Here is a 16,228-nt window from a genome sequence, read left to right on the forward strand (position 1 = left end):
TGTCTAAAATCACAAATACTCAGTGCAGCTATCAGCCAAAATTTTAACATTAACTTCATGCCCGCTTCTCCTACCAAAATATGGCACCACTTGTTAAAGAAACAAAAATTCAGAAACCACTCTTCAAAACAAAAAAAATATTCAGTCACTTTAAAAGCTACACCTGGATAACTAATCCTAAAGATTGCTGATACTCTTCATCTGACTGTGTTGCCAACACTCAAATCTGACCAGCCAGGAACCGACAAGCCACTCAGCTTTCCAAATCAAGTGATACATATAAGGCTGTACTTAAGTGCACAAATGTAGGCAAACTGCATTCTTCCCACCAAACATGAGTAACAATTTCAGTGAAGTCTGAAATACAGTGTGATAGTATTGGAAAAAACTTACAGCACTGCTGCATCTTACAGTATTTCCAACAGTGTCTTTAAACATCAAAGAGAAACTTGCTTTGCGTATGCACAGCATGTTTAAAATACATATATTTTTAGTTTCTGGTTATAGAGAATTGCTAAACAAACACAGGGTTTAAAATACAAAAATAAAATTATTGCAAGATGGACTGATTTAATCATTAATGGAAGTATCTCTATTAAGCATTTATTCAGAATGATGTTTTGGTGATACAAACTTGAAAAAGTTCCTAATATTTTTCTTTGACTGTAAACAATTTAATTATACATTTATTATGCATTGTTAAGCAAATACTCACTTATTTCTTGTCTTGGTTTGACACTACACTTATTCTTATTTTCCATACACCATCTTAATGAAAATCTTTTTCTGCTTCTTGGCTCATTGAGACACTGGAATTCATTTGGGTGGATTGGCAAAATAATTATTTAAATAGCAAGTAGACAGGTTAGGATACAATGGGAAGCTCAACAAAAGATGTGACAAAAGGTTAAAAGCAAAAAACTTTGTTTTACTCTGATACCTGTTTTTTGAGTAACTACTTCAATTACAGATATTTACTTTTTATACAGATTACATATCTACGGGTTTGGGTTTTTTTAGGAGATCACAACAATGAGAAGAAGTTTCAGAAGAACTAATTTACCAATGAGCTTGGTTCCTATACAAGTAGTAACCCTAATCTTAGTACCATTACTCTCTTCAGACTGGTAGCTGAAGCACAATACAAGCATTATAATATTATCCTAGGACATTAGCTTCAACTCAAAGCCTCTCAAAAAAAACCAAAAACAAACAAACAAACAAAAACAAAAACCAAACAAAAACAAAAAAAAACATCAACCAAAAAAACATGGCAAATTTCTGTGCAGGTTTTTCAGCACAGACATTTTCTGCTCTAAAAGGAGCATGACCTCTAAGTGCCTGAAGGATTTCTGCCATCTCAGCAACAAACTGAAGTGGTCCAGCTCCACTCTGCACCTGGATAACGCAAGCAAGGAATCTCACATTAGATGCCAACAGTTTAGCTCCATTCTGCTTATTGCTACTAAGTATTTTTGAATTATACTCTAAACATTAGGACAAGCAGTGGGGCACAGACCTAACAGAAGACAATAAGGAGCACAAGAAACAGTACTGCCAAGAAGAAACAAAACACAGTATTGAACCCACTTAGTCACCTCAAAACTTCACAGTTCTGTAGACTGAAATTATAGGACTGCTCCACATGGGCACCAATGGAATACTCAAGCTAGCATTATTCTTAATTAAGAGGTTTCTGCTTAGGATTGATCACTACAAGGATGAAGAACGAAGACCATATAAGCTCCACCCTGTTATAATATTTCTTCCCTAAATCTTCCCTCCTGCAACACTGAGAATAAAAGGCTAATTTATCAGTATATAAAGCCACTTCCAACTACACAAACATGCATTAACTGCTTAGGGGATAGTAAAAAAACCCAAACATTTGCTTAAAAAGACCCCCCAAAATTTCAAAAATTAATTAAGAATACTTTAGTAATAATAGAGAAATATTTTATATGACAACAGACACAATACACATAAGCTCCTAAATCAACCTCTGAAGTGGCTGAATCAATTTTGCTCCACAAACAAGAAAATACCTTCTCTACACATTATTTTAAAAACCCCTAATCTCAGAAGTAGAAGCCTAAGCCCATGCCTTCAGGTACTTAAGTATTTTCAACTCGGAATCATCAGATATCACAATCAGGTTTAATTTCATAATTTTTGTAGGTTTTGACTCCTACAGATCCAGTTCTATCCAGAAGAATCCTCTTGTGCCATAGGAAGATGTTCACAATGTAAATAGTTCCAACAACTTATTATTTCTGGTATCCTTGTCAGCCATGACCACGTGGGAGCGCCTGCGCTGCTACAGTCACATCATTCAGTTCCATGACAAATTGCCAATCAAAGTCCATTGAAAGCTGAGCCTGCACTGAGGCTGAGCCACCAGACAGGAGACCAGCAGAAACCACACTGCTGCATACTCGGTATCTGCCCAATCAAGTAGTCTGACAGTGCCTAACTGCTTTAAGTGACTACAAGTGAATACAACATTCCACTTCACCTTAGTTTGAACCAACTCAAAATCCACTTAACAAAAGAATCGTTCTTCTTGAGCTTTCATTACTTCCCTGCCGCGTTTTCAGCACCACGAACCTAGCAAAGTCTGTCCCAAGCCTGTGAACCCACTCATCACTTTCTCCTAAAAGTAATTAGTTGCAACTTTCAAGATACCAGAAATTGAGAACTTTGGATTACAACACTCAGAGAAACACAAAAGTTCTTGGAGCACTGAGATGCCAGAATGCTCTTCAGGAAGTCTTAGAACTTGTATATTGTTGGTGTGGGAGACATGAGATAGCAAACATCCCAACCTTCTGCCTGTCCAGTTTTCACTGTACCAACATTTACAGGTTGTGCCAATCCACCTGTCTCAGCATCCTTTCAGAGTCAGATGTCCCACATATCAGATGATGAAAAATCCAAAGTGCAGAGAGTCATCACACTGAAACTAGCAGTGACAGAAGCACCTCTGACTGCACTCACTGATGGTAAACACATTATTGGAGAAGGTCCTTCTCTAAGAGGATGATCAGCTGAGGTTCTTGCTGCATAGGCTTGTAAGAGCACAGACCCTGTTATCCTTAACACCCAAAACAGCCACAGGACTGCTGATAAGGCTTGTGATATTAAACAGACTAAAAAACTATACTTGAAAGTTTTACTTGCACAGGCATCACATTCAAATACAGCAAGGTCTGCTCTGCAGCATCAGGCTTCTCAAACGCTCTGCTGCCCATGCGAGAAGTCTGCCTAACGGCATTAAGGTTCCGACTTCAAAACGTCAACACATTGCTCTGGTAAAAAAATCCCCCAAGCTCCTTGTACCCGAGATCTGTCACAGCTGGTGATGGTGGCTTAGTTCTTAATAAAATTGCAAATGTGTCAAAAGCTGTGTGAACTACTGCACACCATGAGGACGCATGGAAACATCATGCCACTGGAGTGTGCAGTATATGGAAAAATAATCAGAAAAGACAGACTCCATTCTAGAACAAACTGTAAATTAATGTTAAACTCAGACCATTAATTAATTACAAAATCTAAGAGAAAAGAGGGGTAGATTCATCATGTACATATTTGCCTCAACTACTGAAAATACTTAGTATTCTTGAAGCTCATCTGCTAGGTACAGTTGTATCTATTAAGACAATTCTTGGAGAAAATTATGTAACACTCAATTATTCATAGGAGATACAAACCCTTGGAAGGTCACTAACCCACCCTATTGTCAAGCTTCTCAGAATGCTACACTGTAGTGTATTCATTTGTTTATTGGGCACTGATCAGACAAAGGAATGTGCTAACACTCCACAACCCCTTTATTTGTGAGTACAGAACCACAGAATCAAAAAGACTTCCAAGTCTTCACACTCTCTAAACCAGATCACATCACAAAGTGCCACCTCTACTCCTTTTCTGGACACTTCCAGGGGAGATAACTCCACGTTAAGATTCAGTGACCCTACCAGATCATGGCTATGCCATTTTGGACACAGAACTCCGTGACAGCTATCCCTGCTGACATTGGCAATTCAAAGCTTCCATCACAGTAGGAAGCCATTGCATTAAACACTGTCCAGACACAGAACAATTTATACACTACTTATTTAGGTTTTTTTCCTCAATAAATATTTTGCCTGTATCTTATATGTAATTATTATAACATATATTGATTATATATTTCATCATGATATAGTTGTATTACAAATAAAAGTGACACTTGGTAGTACTTATATTGTTCATAAATCGATAAATTTTAATAAAATTTAGAAATAATTCTATTTATTAAAATGTAAAACAGATATTTATTATATCCCATCTATATGCAAACAATAAAATTTACATGCTAGAAAACGAAGAGCAAATTATACTGGATAAAGAAACTAAAATGAAATTTTTTATCAGACTAAATTAATACAGAAATTCAGAGCTGATTTTCCTGCGCATTTCACATGGCAAAACGTGCAGGCAGCTAACAGGTTTATGGCATATACCACTCGCTCAGAAAACGAAACCATGCCAGAAACGGGCGATGCCCACTGGCAGCGCCAGCAAACTACTGTAAACAGCTCGTACGCGGAAAACAATCTCCACTTCCCCGAGCTGTGAAGACGGAATAAGTTTCGTTTCGCGTTACGACAGAGAAAAAGAACCGAAAGCACACGCGACAGGACAAAGGCGCCGCCAGGCACGGTATTTAAATGGCAGCCACCGCTGCAGACGGGAAACGGCGCCCATCGCCAACACTTTGGAGAGCAGAAAGAGCCACACACCCTTTAGGCTGGAAGTGACCTCCGAGACGCCCGAGCCGGCGTTGTGACCGAACGACAAGCACCGCGCCAACAACGAACGCCCTGCGGAGCGCGGCGTCGCTGCCCGCGCGGGGGCGCTGGGGGGCCGCGGCTGCCTTCCCGCCCGCCGCCAGGGGCTGCTCCCGCCGCCGCCCCGCACCGGCCTCTCGGGCTGCGGGAGAAAGGCGACGGCGCGGCCGCGGGCTCTCGGCCATGGCCGCCCACCTATCCCGGCAACAAAGCTGGCGGGCAGGCGGCGGCCCCCGAGCAGGCTGTGACACCCCCGCTCCGCCCCGGCCGCCCCTCAGCCCCAGCGCCACAGGGACGGACGCTCAGTGGTGAAACAACGCCACCGCCGCGCCCGACGCCGCCTGCCCTGCCGCGTACCTGGCAGACGGCGCTGCGGAAAGCGCGGTAGCTGTCCTTGCCGTAGCTGAGCACTTTCTCGTCCGGATCCGCCTGCTCCCGGCGCCGGTCGAAGAGGAACACGGTGCGGTCCCCGTTGCCGCGAGGGGTCAGCAGCACCGGCCTGCGAGGTGCGCGGCCGCCTCCCGCCGCTGCTGCTGCTGCCGCTGCCATGTTGGGGAGCTGAGGAGCCTGAAACCGTCCTGCAGCGATGGCGGCAGCGACGCCTCCTGCTGCCGGGCTCGCCAGCGCCCCCGCCCGGCAAAACACGTCCTGGCCGGGGAAGGAGGAGGCGGAGCCGGCCCGGAAGCCGAGGAAAAAGGCGCCGTGGAAACCCGGAAGAAAAAAATGGGAGGGAGAGAAGGAGAGGGACGGCGGTGGCTGTGCTGCCGGCCATGCGAGGTGGTGCGAGGGGGCGCGGGGCAGGCGGGTGAGAAGGGCCTGGAAACAAAGGCGCCGGTTCGGCGATACGACCTCGGGATGAATTAGCGCCCTCCGCCTCGCACCGCTTCCGCCGCCAGGTGGGGCAGGAGCAGGATCGGGATCGGGATCGGGATCGGGATCGTCATCGTCGCCGCAGGAAGCGCAGGCGGGCTGGGCCATGGGAGCGCGTGCTGCCGCCCGCCGGCCGCTGCGCGCGGCGCAGGCAGCGCGAGCGGGGCCCGCAGCGCGAGCGCGACCGGCGGGCGCGCTCCCGTCACCGGCGGGCGCGCTCCCGGCGCAGCCCGGGCAGCGGGCAGGGAGGGGCCAGAGGTGTGAAATCCCGCTTGTGCCTGAAAGTCTGCCTTGAAACAAAGCGGCCAGTCCGGATCTCAACAAGTGTTGTTTCACAGAATCCCAGAACGGTCAGGTTGGAAGCGACGCGAGTGGGTCACCCAGTCAAATCTGTGCTCAAGCAGGGTCGTCCTGAATTGTGGATGAATGTGAATTGTGCCCAAATGGTTCTTGAGTGTCTCCAGCGGGGGAGACTCCACAGCCTCTCTGGACAATCTGTTCCAGTCCACGGTCACCTGCAGAGCAAAGTTCTGCCTTGTGTTCAGGTGGAACTTCATGTGCATCAGTTTCCGCCACTTGCCTCTTGCCCTGCTGCTTGGGACCATGGAGGAGAGCCTGGCTCCATCCTCTTGGCACCCCCTTTAGATACCTGCACACATTGGTGTGTGCAGATACTCTCACTTGTCTCTTCCTGAGGCTGAACAGGCCCAAATCTGTCATCGTAAGAGAGGCGCTCCAGTCCCTTAATTGTCTTGTTGCCCTCCATTATATTCATGGCAGGAGCTCCATGTCTTGTACTGAGGAGCCCAGAGCTGGACAGAGAACACCAATTGTGGCGCCACTGGGGTTGAACAGAGGAGTAGCATTGCCTTCCTTGACCTGTTAGTGATGCTCTCTTCCTAACATACCCCAGGATCCCATTGGCCTTCTTGGCCACAAGGGCACTGCTGGCTCATGGACAGCTTGTTGTCCACCAGGACCACCAGATCCTTCTTTGCAGAGCTGCTTTCCATCAGGTTGACCCCCAGTTTCTGCTGGTGCAGGGGGTTATTCTTCACCTGCCAGAACCTTTGTATACCTTGGCTGAACTTCAGAAGGTTCTTTTTCCATTTCTCCACCCTGTTGAGGTCCTTCTGAAGGGTGGCACAGCCCTCTGGGGTATCAGCCACTCCTCCCACCTTTGTGTCACCAGTTAACTTGCTGAGGAGGCCTTTGTCCCTTCATCCAACTCACTGATGGAGAAGTTAAACAGTACTGGACCCATTATTGACTTTTGGGGGACAACACTAACGACAGGCCTCCAAATATACTCTGTGCCACTGATCATGACCTGGGCTCTGCTAGTCACCCAGTTCTCAATCTACCCCACTGTCCACTCATCCAACCCTCACCAAAGTGTAGCTGCTTCTGTTTCAAGGAGTCTTGGTTTTGAGGAAAGGATTGTGACAGCGTATAGGGGAGGTTTATAAATAAATAGAGGCGACAAATGAATAACAAAAAGATCTTGCCTTTTGAACACTTCCAAGGACTGGGATTTTACCACTTCCCTAGACGGCTTTTTCCGATGCTTAACCGCCCCTTCAGTAAAGAAAGTCTTCCTGGTGTCCAACCTCAACCTCTCCTGGCACAGATTGAGGCTATATCCTCTTGTCCTGCTGCTTGTGTTTTGGGAGAAGAGACTGACTACTACATGGCTACAGCCTCCTTTCAGGTGGTTGTAAAGAGAGATAAGGCCTCCCCCGTGCCTCCTTTTCTCCAGGCTAAACAACCCCAGCACCCTCAGCTCTTCTCATAAGACTTGTGTGTCAGATCCTTCACCAGCTCCATTGCCCTTCTCTGGACATGCCCCAGCACCTCAATGTCCTTCCTGGAGTGAGGGACCCAAACTGAACACATGATTTGAGGTGTGGCCTCACCAGTCTCCAGTACAGGGTACACTGTCCTGCTGGACACACTGTTGCTGATCCAGGCCAGGATGCCATTGGCCTTCTTGGCCACTTGGGCACACCCTGGCTGATGTTCAGCTGCTGCCAACCATCACCCCCAGGTCCTTTTCCTCTGGGCAGCTTTCCAGTGACTCTTCCCCAAGCCTGTAGCACTGCCTGGGGTTGTTGTGACCCAAGGGCAGGATCCAGCACTTGGCCTTATTGCACCTCAGCCCATGGTCCTCAGCCCATCAACCCAGCCTGTTCAGATCTCTCTGCAGCCTTCTTCCCCTCCAGCACATCAACGCTTCTGCACATCTTGGTGCAAAGTGACTGAGGCTTTGCTTGATCACCTGGTTGTCAGTGAAGATACTAAACAGGACAGGCTGCAGCACTGAGCCCTGCAGAGCACTGCTTGTGACTGGCCATCATCTGGATGTGACTCCACCATTCTCTGGGCCCAGTGTTGCGGTGGATGCTCCATGTGTGGACGAGGCTTGACTCCATTTTTCTCAGAAGGCTGATTTATTATGTTATATAATATACTAAAATACTACATTAAAACTATACTAAAAGAACAGAGAGAGAAGAACGATCAGAAGGCTACAAAGAACAAGAACAGAATAGAATGCATAACAAAATCCTGTGACTGCTCACAGCCTCGGCACAGGTGGCTGTGATTGGTCATCAATTGAAAACAATCCACATGGACCAATGGAAGATGCACCTGTGGCATTCCACAGCAGCAGACAGTTATTGTTTACATTTCTTTCCTGACGCACTCAGCTCTCAGGAGGGGAAAAATGCTAGGAAAGGATTTTTCATAAAATATCATAGCTACAGCCCAGTTAGACTACAAGAAATGAAATTGCATAGTGGAACTGAGCAGTGTGGAGTTTTGTGAGAATAAAGAACATTTGCAGAGAAGAAGGGTCTGTTGAGAGTTTTTATATGGGCTGTGACTCTGAACCCCTCTAAATGATGACCTGATGAAATTTGGAAGAGTGTGTCAAACCTTGTTACTTTATGAGTTCATCAATCAAAATTTAATTTTACACTGTACTTGAGACAGCACTTCCATTTTGGAATGCTAAGTGCTTTGGGAAAAAAAAAACTTGATTGATTAACTATTTAATCTAGTTTCAAAATTAATATTGCAAGGAGGAAGGGATGTGTCTACCTGAAATGCAGGCACTTAATTTCCATGAAATTAAGTTGCTCACCCTTCAGCCTATCTCCATGCTGGTTTAAAGAATGCCTGCAGTTGCAAAGTTTTCACTTTGCAGTATGAAGTATTTTGTTCTTGAGCAACTGAATAATTATTTTCATCCTGTGAAAAAAAATTTCTTATCTGGAAAAAGGAATTTATATTTATCTACTGTATTTTAAGGTCAGATATCATGTTATTTTTCAAAATTAATAGTAACAGTAGAGTAACCAATAATTTGTTCATCTTGCAATTTGATATTTCAGATGATGCTCAGGAATGTGGGGATCTTTTGTGTATGTGTGCAAGATGTGTTTATTGTTATATCCTGGGTGTATTTAATTTTTTTTTTTTTTGTGCAAGGAATAAATTAAATGTCTGATTTCTTTTTTTTTTTTTTAATTGAGGGCAAATATTAACTAAGTTCCAGCGCTGGACATTTTTAGATAGTAAATATTTTGTATACACATAATGAAAGTTGTTGTGTTTTCACTAGAAGAAAGTGCACAGCCTCTCTAGTAGTTTGTTGCAGTGGCATGGTCTATTGAGTGATACTGGATGCTAGTGCCTACATATGGTTTGTAGGTGCAATGCTACCAATTCCAAATGATCCAACAAAAAATGCTGTTCCTCTTTAACGTAACAAAGGTTTTATTTGTAAGAAGAGTTGGCATCTTGGATTTAGAACTCTATGGACCTTTGACCTGGCCTGTTAGAAAAAATACCTTAGTGAGAACCCCTGAGGTGTGAAACAAAAGAATATCATTATTTGAGCCACTGAGGTGTGAAACAGTAGCATCACTATTCAGAAAGCCAAGCCATCTGAGAGACAAAAACCAAATCATAGAATTAAAGAATGAATTATCATCATAACATGAAAACTAAGATAGATGTAGAGAACTGGGTTACTGAAGTGCTATCTAGTATTTTTTTAATTTGCTTCTCAGTACTGGACAAAAATTAGTGAGCAAATAAAGTGACAACATGTGGAAGGGGCTAACAGCGGGCCTGTTAGCTAAAGGAGCAAGAAGAAGCTGAGAAGAAAGAAGAAGCTGATAAGGACCTCTCTCCAAGGCTGTAACCAAGGAGACCAAGAGAATTGAGGGACTGAAGAAAGATAAGAACTTCACAGCTGCATGAAGTATATTTAGAAAGTTAGTTAAGTCACTGTAACTTTTCATCAATGGTGTTATGTTGATTTATTGTATCCAATAGTTAGGGTAGAAGAAGCATAAACAATTAAAAAGTGTATAAAAGGTCAGCCATGTTCGATAATAAACTGTTGCCATCTGAAACTGCTTGTGGTCCCTGCTTTGTGTCGTGACCGCCTCGACAACGACAACAACATTTTGAAAAACAATCCACTTAGTCAAGTTGAGAAGACTGTAAACACAGTCCATGGTTCTGAAATACCTGACTGATGTGATAAGAGATTAAATTAAATTTTAATAATTGAAGGCAACTGAGAGAGAGATGGTGAAGAAGGGGGAGGGACAACAAACCATTAGTTCAACCTCTTGTGGTCCAAATTAAGTTTGTCAGATAGGCTTTGTGAGCAAAACTTGTGTAAATTCTCACTGTTCATTGTATACTTCATTAAGAAAAATACAAAGTGACATGCTCATTAAAATCCAGTAGAAATAAAAGCTCTGATGACTGCAGATAGGCTATAAATAGTTGTGGAAAGCATGCCTAAGATGACTGGGATTTTCAAACTAAGAAAATATTATGGTTAAAAGTATAAAAATAGGAAAGAATCAGGACATTTTAGTATATCTCACAAAGTAAGAAGGAACGTGGAGTTATATTAAGAAACATGCAGAACTGACAGGAAGATCTACTCTTCATAAAACATTTGATTGAGCTATGAAATATGTAATGAGAATGAATAATTTACTGAGGTTTCAAACAATTTTTCTTCCTATGAATAGAAAAGAGATAAAAAACTAGAAAAATTAAGAATTAAATTATTCCCAGGAGACATACAAATCATATACTTTGGCTTTAGAATAAAATATTCAAACATTACTGAGTAGGAAGAGTTTAAGTTGGAAGACAAGTTATTCCTTCTGATCATTGTAGTGCTTTGCACTAATTTCAAAGACGTATTTGGAAGGAGGACACCATACTAGATGGATACTTGTAGGATTTAGCCTGTCATCTCTCCTAGGATAGTCATGTAACTATTTGAGGGAATCCATGGCAATTGCAGGGAGCTTCTCTGAAAAGCTCAGCAAGAAGCTGCTCTCAGCAAGAAACTCTTGTCATTCACCTCTGACAAGGGCAAATGAATGCAGCCAAATATTCAGTGGTTATGAAATAAGTTTGATGGCAATCCACTGCACCTTGTGAGTTCCAGAGTCAACTTTCTCATGGGAAATTAATAAGGATGTACTAAACCTTAAAAACATTCTTCCTCTGTAGACAAAAAAAAAGTGAATGATTCTTGAACAAATACATGAGAACATGGATCTGCAAATGTACATTGGGAGAAAACAGTTTTTAATTTGTGGAAAGGCTGTTGCAGTATAAGATTTATGTCTTCAAGCATTAGTGTTCAAATAAAACACTGTTGATGCTATGATTGCAAAGATTTTTAAGATCATATCTGAAGAAATCCCTCCAATCACAGTCTTAAAAGTCTGTGATCTTCTCTCCTGTAAAATAAGTAAGAAATAGGAAAACTTGATAAATACATTGTCAGAGAGAAGATCCTGCCTTGTATGTAAGACCCTATGCTTTTCCATTCAGATTGCTGTTCTGTGGTCTTAGCTGAGTGTCTTCCAGGTGTGCTGAGCATCACTAGTATTTCCTTTCCTTTTTTATTTTCCTTTTTTTTTCTTCTTTTTTGGAAGGCTGCTTCCTCCTTTTTCTCTTCCTATTACCTTGCTTTTAACACTCTTATTTACACTCTTCTTTTTACCCTATCCCTTCCCCTGGCTGCTTTCTCCTGAGCCTTCAAGGAGTGATTTTATCACAAGCTCCATTACCAGTGGCACCATGAACTCCAAGAAAGCCCAGGCAACCCCAGTTGACTGCTTAGTTATTTGTGATATGTCTCTGCATGACATTGCCTCATACTCCGGATTTTGGGATGGTCACACAGTAACCATTGCCCTGTTTTGTCACTATGGGCGTGTTTAGCCATGCAGAAATTCTTCAAGGATGTATCACACAGTTTTTGTTGTAGCACTGTGGTGGGTTGATGCTGGCTGGATGCCAGGCATCCACCAAAGGTGGTCTCTCACTCCCCTCTGTAGCTGGGCAGGGGAGAGAAAATGCAATGAATTCATGGGCTGGGATAAGGCCAGGGAGAGATCGCTCACCAAATACCTACAGGGGCAAAACATTCCAATTGGGGATATTAATTGAATTTATTACTAACTGAATCCAAGCAGGTAAGGAGTAAAATGGGAAGTAAAATAAACCTTAAAAACACCTTCTCCCCACACTTCTCTCCTTCTCAGCTCTGAGCTATCTCCTCCGCTCACTGGCACAAGGAGACAGGCAATGGGGGTTATAGTCAGTTCACATTATTCCTGATGCTGATTGTTGCTTTGCCTGCAACCCCTTGTGCGAGGACACGAGGCTTGACTCCATGTTGATCAGAAGGCTGATTTATTATGATATATATTATACTAAATACTACATTACAGCTATACTAAAAGAACAGAGAGAAAAAGATCAGAAGGCTACAAAGACAAGAATAGAACAGGAATGAATAACAAAAATCCTGTGACTGCTCACAGCCTCGGCACAGGTGGCTGTGATTGGTCACTGATTGAAAACAATCCACATGGACCAATGGAAGATGCACCTGTGGCATTCCACAGCAGCAGATAGTTATTGTTTACATTTCTTTCCTGAGGCCCTCAGCTCTTCAGGACAGGAAAAATCCTAGCAGAGGCTTTTTCACTAAAAATCCTGGCAACAGCTGATCAGTAAGATGAGTCCTTCCCCTGCTCCAGTGTGGGGTCCCTTCCACAGGAAATAATTGTCTGCAAACTTGTAGAATGTAGGTCACCTTTTCACAGTGTGAACTCCTCCAGGCACAGCCTACTCCAGTGTGGATCCCCATAGGGTCACTAGTCATAGCACGAAACCTGCTCCAGTGTAAGCTCCTCTCTGCACAGGTCCCTGGCAGGAGCCTATTCCAGCATGGGTTTCCCATGCGTTCACAGCCTTGTCTTGGGCAACCACCTGTTCTGGTGTTGGTCTCTTCCATGGGCTGCAGGTGAATCTCAGTATCCCCGTGGACCTTTGTGGGCTGCAGGAGGACAGCCTGCTTCAGCATGGCTCTCACCATGGGCTGCAGAGGAATCTCAGACCTGGAGCACCTCCCTTCCCTCCTTTTCCACTGACTTGGTGTTAACAGAGTTGTTCCTGTCCCATATTCTCACTCTGCTGTTCTCTGGCTACAGTTTCTGCTATACAATGACCTTTACTTTTTTCTTCTTAAATATGTTATCACAGAGTTGTTGCCACCATTTCTGATTGGCCCAACCTTGGCCAGCGGCACGTCCATCTCGGAGCTGCCTTGGATATTGGATCTGCTGGAGATGGAAGATTTCCTTCAGCAGCTTCTCACAGAAGTCACCACTGTAGTCCCCCTGAAACCAAAACCTGGCCATGCAAACCCAATACAAGCACACACAAAAGACAGATGGTATTTAAGGAGCTTCTAGGCTAAGTATTTGTGTTCTCAGCATCCATAATAAAAGACCCGAGGAGTAGCTTCTGCGGAATCAAACCATCCAGCAACTGCTGGAAGAGATCCTCATTAATGCTGAATTGTCATTCCTAGATTTCTTGTTTATACCTTTACAATTCTATATCTTTCAAGTGAGTGGTTTTCTCTTAAAATACCTACTTGTGTGATCTGTGCAACCTCTGACTGTTTTCCCTTTCTTGTCTTGTGTGACTCAACTCTGCAGCTTTCCTTATGACTTTGTTACAAGTAATGGCCTAACCCTTGGGAGGGGGGAAGAAGATAGTAAGTCACTACCCAGCAGCAGTCAAGCAGACCCCATTATTTGGTGTCCACTCTGCATTTCAAATGTCATGTAATTTCCATTGCTAATCAAGACCTTCCGGATAATTAGAACTAGTAACTCCAGATGCTCTTTTCCAGGCAGAATAGTGAATGCCTTTCAGCTGGGCACACCAGCCATGGTATGCATGACTGTGCTAGTGTTCAGTGTTCTCAGAACCGCATGACTTCTACCAATACAAAGGCAGGCACTATTCTGAATCTTTATAGGAAAAGTGAAATAAAATTACATCTCGCTTGTTTCAAAATACTTACACACATTCCATCACCTTTCCTTCTGCTTTGGCATCTTGCCAGACCAATAAGTGTTTCTTTGGAGGTGAAATTAGAGTAAAAGACATGCTTTTAAATCTTTGCCTTGTGCAAAGGGTTCTTGAGACTAAAATGCTTATCAGGTCACTTCCAATTAAAACTGTGGTCTCATGTATGAGGTGCTAGGGAAAACAACATACAGACCACACATCACAAAGGCTCCTTGTTATCATGAAGCTGTTGATAAGACCTTCTGTAATGGAGGAACAGCATAACAAATCATCCTGTAGACAGACATGTGATCCTGTCTACCTCAGGCAGATACTAGGACTGATAGACCTTTATCAACCAGGGTTCACAAAAGGTCCACTCTCCAGTGGGCAGTAGTGGACAACAGACCTGGCATCTGTCATGTCTAGAAAAATCCTATAAACAGATGAAGTCCTAAAAAAAAAAAAAAAAAAAAAAAAAGAAAAAAAGCCCCAAAACCTGTGAAATTAAGTTTCCTCAGGCTGAGTGATTGGTCTCTGTGAATCTCCTGATAGAGGACTGAAGATGTCAGTGCAGATCCTTTAGATATGATACTGGCTAAGACATTGATAGTCCCTCACCCAGTGGAGGACACTGAAGCCTTTGTTTCTTCTGTGCTTCTTCCATTTCTTAAAAAGGAATGAATACCATCAAAACTTCCAACAAGCACTTAAAATGTAAAATGCTGATGAAGATTCAATAGCCCTATATGATGGAGAGCTTTGCAAGCAAAAAACACTCAATGATACATGATTTCATCATACCAGGACCTTTTCACAGCCAAAAATCTGTAGACAGGAAGTATTGAAAAAACAGGTAAATTCCCTGTTCTGTACTACTGCCAAAAGAGGAAGGTTAACTGGCTCTAAAGGACACATGAAGGTTTCCAGTTAAAGCAAACAAGTGCACCCCAAAGAGGAGATTATATATAGTCTCTTCAGATTGTTTGCAGAGCTCAAAATACTTGAATACCAAATAACCTGTAGATTAGGAATGAATAGGCAATACCCTTGTTAACCAAATCTCCATTGCTTCAGAATCATTTGGCATGAGAGACCAGAGTCTTCCTTTTTTACCAGACCATTGCACTGAGGGAGTTGCCCCTGTTACTGAAAAGGGAATGTCTTCAGCTATTGACTTTTTCTTTCTTACTCTTTCAAAAAAGAACATAAAATACAGCTGTTTTTTTTAATTCTACCACAGAAGTTGGAACAGGGATGAGAGCTCCCTTAAAAGGCCAGAGCAGGCAAACTCTTGGAACTATTACAGAACCACAGAGCACAAATTGTTACCCAGCTCAGAATTAAAGGCTTGCATTGGCATGCCATGCTTTATGTTGGCAAAACCAATAAAGAGCATTGCAGAAGCCTCATATAAGACACTGCAAAGTTAAAGCCTGAGCAGGCACAGGTTGCAGCAGAGGAGGTTTAAATAGGCTATTGGGAAAAGTTTCTTCACGGTAGGAGTTGTCAAGATTTGGAACAGGCTGCTCAAGGAAGTGGTTGAATCACCAGCCCTGGAGGCATTTACAAGTCATGAGGATTTAGCACTCAGAGACATGGTTGAGTGGTGGACTGGGCAGTGTTAGATTAACAGTTTCACTCAGTGAAATTAGAAGCCCTTTCCAACCTGAATGAATCTACAGGATGCACTCAAGAAATACTCCAAAAAAAGAACTACCACATTCTTGGTGGTGAGGAGTTTCTGACAACAAAATATGAAAAAAGCAACATACCCTAGAGAAAAGAAGAAAGCTACAGACTTCCAGCATGCTTCTACAGCATCAAGTGTTATTTTTATAGCTAAATAATAATAATAAAGCAGATGCAAGAATGGTCATGTAAAGGAAATACTTATGTAATATGAAGACAGCAAAAGGATGGTTGGTGAGATTAATGCCAAAAGAACACTACATAAATCATTGTCAAAGCAGCTTGGTCCTATGTTCCTAAGAATTTTTAAAAAGCCATCTATTTTTAAAAAGGTTAAAGCAATTTTTATTCCTCTAAAAGTTACATGAAGATGTTTCTGTATTTTATTTTCCCCTACACAATGCACA

General features: G+C 43.0%; 1 protein-coding gene across 1 annotated transcript in view; it reads right to left on the reverse strand.

Moving 5' to 3' along the window:
* Window positions 1-5,921, reverse strand: part of SMCHD1 (structural maintenance of chromosomes flexible hinge domain containing 1) — a 69,299-nt gene extending 63,378 nt beyond the window's left edge. Inside the window, exon 1 of the mRNA XM_064434581.1 lies at window positions 5,193-5,921. Coding sequence (XP_064290651.1) covers window positions 5,193-5,813 — 621 coding nt within the window. The 5' untranslated portion in view covers window positions 5,814-5,921. The remainder of the gene's footprint in view (window positions 1-5,192) is intronic.
* Between the last annotated feature and the right edge of the window lie 10,307 nt (window positions 5,922-16,228).

This window comes from Passer domesticus, chromosome 1 (genome assembly GCF_036417665.1).
Source record: "Passer domesticus isolate bPasDom1 chromosome 1, bPasDom1.hap1, whole genome shotgun sequence".
In the NCBI taxonomy this organism is placed as follows: domain Eukaryota; kingdom Metazoa; phylum Chordata; class Aves; order Passeriformes; family Passeridae; genus Passer; species Passer domesticus.